The sequence below is a fragment of the Dipodomys ordii genome, unplaced genomic scaffold (genome assembly GCF_000151885.1).
Source record: "Dipodomys ordii isolate 6190 unplaced genomic scaffold, Dord_2.0 Scaffold113, whole genome shotgun sequence".
Taxonomy (NCBI): domain Eukaryota; kingdom Metazoa; phylum Chordata; class Mammalia; order Rodentia; family Heteromyidae; genus Dipodomys; species Dipodomys ordii.
Genome location: NW_012267329.1, coordinates 3896364 through 3900328, shown reverse-complemented (window position 1 = coordinate 3900328; position 3965 = coordinate 3896364). Strand labels below are relative to the sequence as shown.

Genomic DNA, 3965 nt, shown 5'->3' with positions numbered 1-3965 from the left:
CCAAAAAAAAAAAAAAAAAAGACCTGTGTTCAATTCTAGATATTGGGGAGGGAGGTGGCAATCAATCATTTAAAAAAAGTCACTCATATGTTCCAAACTTCATTAAAGTTATTACACCAACAGTATTGTATCTCCCAGTAATTCATCTCATTTTGAATTGAGCAATTAACTCTTTCCTCAGGAAAAATGCTAGTATAAGACAAAACAATGCAGGTGCCAGTGGCTCATGCCTGTAATCCTAGCTACTCAGGAGGCTGAGATCTGAGGATCATTGTTGAAAGCCAGCCCAGGCAGGAAAATCCGTGAAACTCTTATCTCCAATAAACCACCAGAAAACCGGAAGTGGCAGAGTGCTAGCCTTGAGCTGAAGAGCTGAGGGACAGGGCTCAGGCCCAGAGTTCAAGCCCCATGACCAACCAGAAAAGAAAAAAAAAGACAAAACAATGTTTTGTTACATTTTTTTTCTATTTCTTTTTTTTTATTGTGAAAATACTGTACAGAGGGGTTACAATTACATGGGCAAGATATGTTTTGTTATATTTTAAGAGCGCATCCTGAGCAATTTTAAGTGAATATTTTTACCTTCAGAACTGAATTATCACACATCCAAAACAGTGATCTAAAAGTCCAGAAGTTGTCCAATTATCAAAGCCTCACCCTATAGATAATTCAAATTAGCTAGAACATAAACTTCCCACTATTAAAGTCAATCAGATAATTAAATTTAATCCTTTAACAACTTTATACTTAAGATTTTTTTAAATAATAGAGCTATATTAGCATTCTTACAAGGAAGTCTCCCATGAACATAGGGTCTCATAAAATGGACCTGTGCCCACACCATAGGGCAGAGGGTCCTTTAAATACAAATCTTTACACACATATACACAAAGTCTATGATGAACTTCACAGGCTCTGTAAGCCTGAAATTGTATGCAAAAGTCTGGGTATATACAATTTTCTGGGAAAAAGGGTCTTACCATTCTCAAAGGGAGTGTGATCCTAGGAAGTCAAAATCCTGTTGTAGGGGTTTTAGTCTAAGGGGAATTCTTACCCCTTTAATGCTTCAGCACCCTCACTTAGCTTTCTATGTTCAACTTCCTCATGGTTTTATACAGTTGCTTTCAGGACTAGCTCTTGTGAAGCTCCCACTACCACTCTCCTTTTTGTGCCTCTCTTCTTTTCAGATATTATAATGTCTTGTTCCTAAACACAAAATCAGTTATGTGAGTATCACCAGAGTCTCAATAACAAATAACTAAATCAGTGATCACTCAATCTCTTAAGTAGCCAAGAGTTCCTAGTGTTGTTCTGTGTGTGTGTGTGTGTGTGTGTGTGTGTGTGTGTGTGTGCATGCTAATCCTGGGGCTTGAATTCAGGGCCTGGGAAAGCTCAATGCTAGCATTTTACCACTTGAGCCACACCACCTCTGGCTTTTTTGGTGATTAATTATTGGAGATAAGAGCCTCATGGACTTTCCTCCGGCTAGCTTTCAACCATGAACCTCCTGAATAGGTGGAATTACAGGTGTGAGCCATGGGCACCCAGCTATTCTCTGTTTTTAAAAGGAAACTTTGTATTAGTCAATTTCTCACCATTATGTTTTGTGAATAGTTATTTATCAGATGCTCTTGAGAACAAGTTTTCTCAGACATTTTTCACAAATAGCCAGTCAGTAAAGGAGATCAGCTGCCATGTTTAAGGAGCTTCTCCTTCAAAAAAAGAAATAGTAGGGGGCTGGGAAGATGGCTTAGTGGTAGAGTGCTTGCCTTGCATGCCTGAGGCCCTGGGTTCGATTCCTCAGCACCACATAAGCAAAAAGAAAAAAAAAGCCGGAAGTGGCGCTGTGGCTCAAGTGGTAGAGCGCTAGCCTTGAGCTGAAGAGCTGAGGGACAGCACCCAGGCCCTGAGTTCAGGCCCCACGATTGGATTAAAAAAAAAAGAAATAGTAGGCTAATGGGAAAATAAGTGGAAATAAGTGGAAAAATCAAAATAACAGGAGATAGGACTTCTAAAAAGGAAGGACATAAACATATGGTGTGGTACAGTGTAATCCCAACACTGAGAGGCCGAGGCAGGAGGATTATATGTTCATAGTCAGCTTAGACTACATTATGATAGTCTGTGAAAAAGAAGGAATACTTCAAATTTTGTTGTTGGTTCTAAAGTTTTGAACACAAGGCTGAATGCTTACTAGGAGAGATACTCTACTACTAGTCCGTACCTACAGCCCTTTTTTTTGCTGGCTATTTTTAAAATAGGATCTTGCTTCCTACCCAGGCACATGCCTGGACTATAGTTCACCTGTCTGTCAGACTCTTACCTTCAATAAACTATTCAGAAAAAGCCAGAAATGGTGCTGTGGCTCAAGTGGTAGAGTGCTAGATTTCAGCAAAAGAAGCTCAGGGACCGCACTGAGGTCTGAGTTCAAGCCCCAGGACTGTCACACACAAAAAAAAAAAATGAGTGGGGCTTGGTGCTGGTAGCTCATGCCTGTAATCCTAGTTACTCAGGAGGCTGAGATCTGAGACTCACTGTTCAAAGCCAGTCGGGGCAGGAACATGTAACTTTATCTCCAGTTAACAGCCAGAAAACAGGAAATGGTGCTGTGCTAAAGTAGCAGAGTGCTATCCTTGAGCTGAAGAGCTCAAGGTCAGGGCTCAGGCCCAGAATTCAAGCCCCATAACCAACACCCCCCTTCCCCCCAGCCCCCAAAATGAGCTGTGCCTGCCTGAAGTGGTAGAGCATTAGCTATGAGCAAGCAAACATGAAGTCTTGAGTTCAAGGTCCAGTACCAGCAGGGAGGGAAAAAAAAAACCCTACAAATTGAATCCTGTTTTGGTCTAAGCAAGGGAGCATCATAAGGGCTGGCAGCCCGCAGTCTAGCCTTCCTGAGGTTATCAGCATCAGTGAACTTACTGAATAGAACTAGAAGTATGGAGGGCAGAGGACCCTACACAAGATTTTGTTTCACAAAAGGCACAACTCAAGATGGATGGTCAAGCTTCAGTACTTGAGATAACTGAATCAAGTACTCTTTTATCAAGTACAGCTATCTAGTACTGATGAAATACCAATCATATTTAGGAGAAGCAAAACAGCACATTTCCTTAAAAGGACAAACCTGGATCAGAGAAAGGAAAAGCTCTGTTATTTACCATTGTTTCCAGCCTTGGCCCACACTTGGTTTTATCTTTGTTACTACATCTGTGACCAGAGATGAGAATGGCCCCTTTCTCCACATCCCATCTTCAGCATAATTCCCATTGCCTGGGGAACATGACTGATGATGTCCTATGGGTCAACCCTACTAATTGACCTTACCCTGGAGTGTAACAGATTCTTTACCTGAAGATCCTATATTATTCTTCTTTGAGGTAATTATTAAAACTTATTTTCGAAGAAGAAAACTTTGGAGTGAATTAATTTAAATGAGTAGTGTATGCTTAGGGCCAGGAAGAATTTGTTTGAATTGCTATGGGGCAGGTTGTAGCTATGGGAACATAGACATGGTATTGGGGAGGTGTCTAACCCTGTGTCCCCTCTGTTCCCTGATTGTGGGTCTGATGCTGTGTCAGTGGTGCCCACAGACTCCTTTCTGTTGGTCAGGTCCAGCTTCTCATTCTCCAGACTGCTATATCAAGAGGCACTGGAAATTAAGGAAGAGGTAGCATATATCATCACCTATTGGAAGGGCAGATCTCAGGAACAGCTGCTTCCAAAGATCACCCTTGTGAGATTCAAGGGACTGATTTCACAGAAGCTCAGCATTTTCCCCTCCACCCTATATTTTCAGTTTCCTCTTTGAGAGGGGAGGAAGAAGTCATTTGAACAGAGATAGGTTTTTGTCCCTCTAAATATTTCCCTATCAGGGCTGGGAAGGTGGCTCAGTGGTAGAGTGCTTGCCTTGCATGCATGAGGCCCTGGGTTCGATTCCTCAGCAGCACATAAGCAAAAAGAAAAAA

At 41.6% G+C, this 3965-nt stretch overlaps 1 protein-coding gene across 1 annotated transcript in view; it reads right to left on the bottom strand.

The window, feature by feature from the left end:
• Nucleotides 1–1110: 1110 nt before the first annotated feature.
• LOC105995003 (chromosome unknown open reading frame, human C11orf16) overlaps nucleotides 1111–3965 on the bottom strand; it is an 11182-nt gene continuing 8327 nt past the window's right edge. Inside the window, 2 exon segments of the mRNA XM_013028679.1 lie at nucleotides 1111–1159; nucleotides 1161–1206. Of these exon segments, the coding sequence (XP_012884133.1) occupies nucleotides 1111–1159; nucleotides 1161–1206 (95 nt within the window).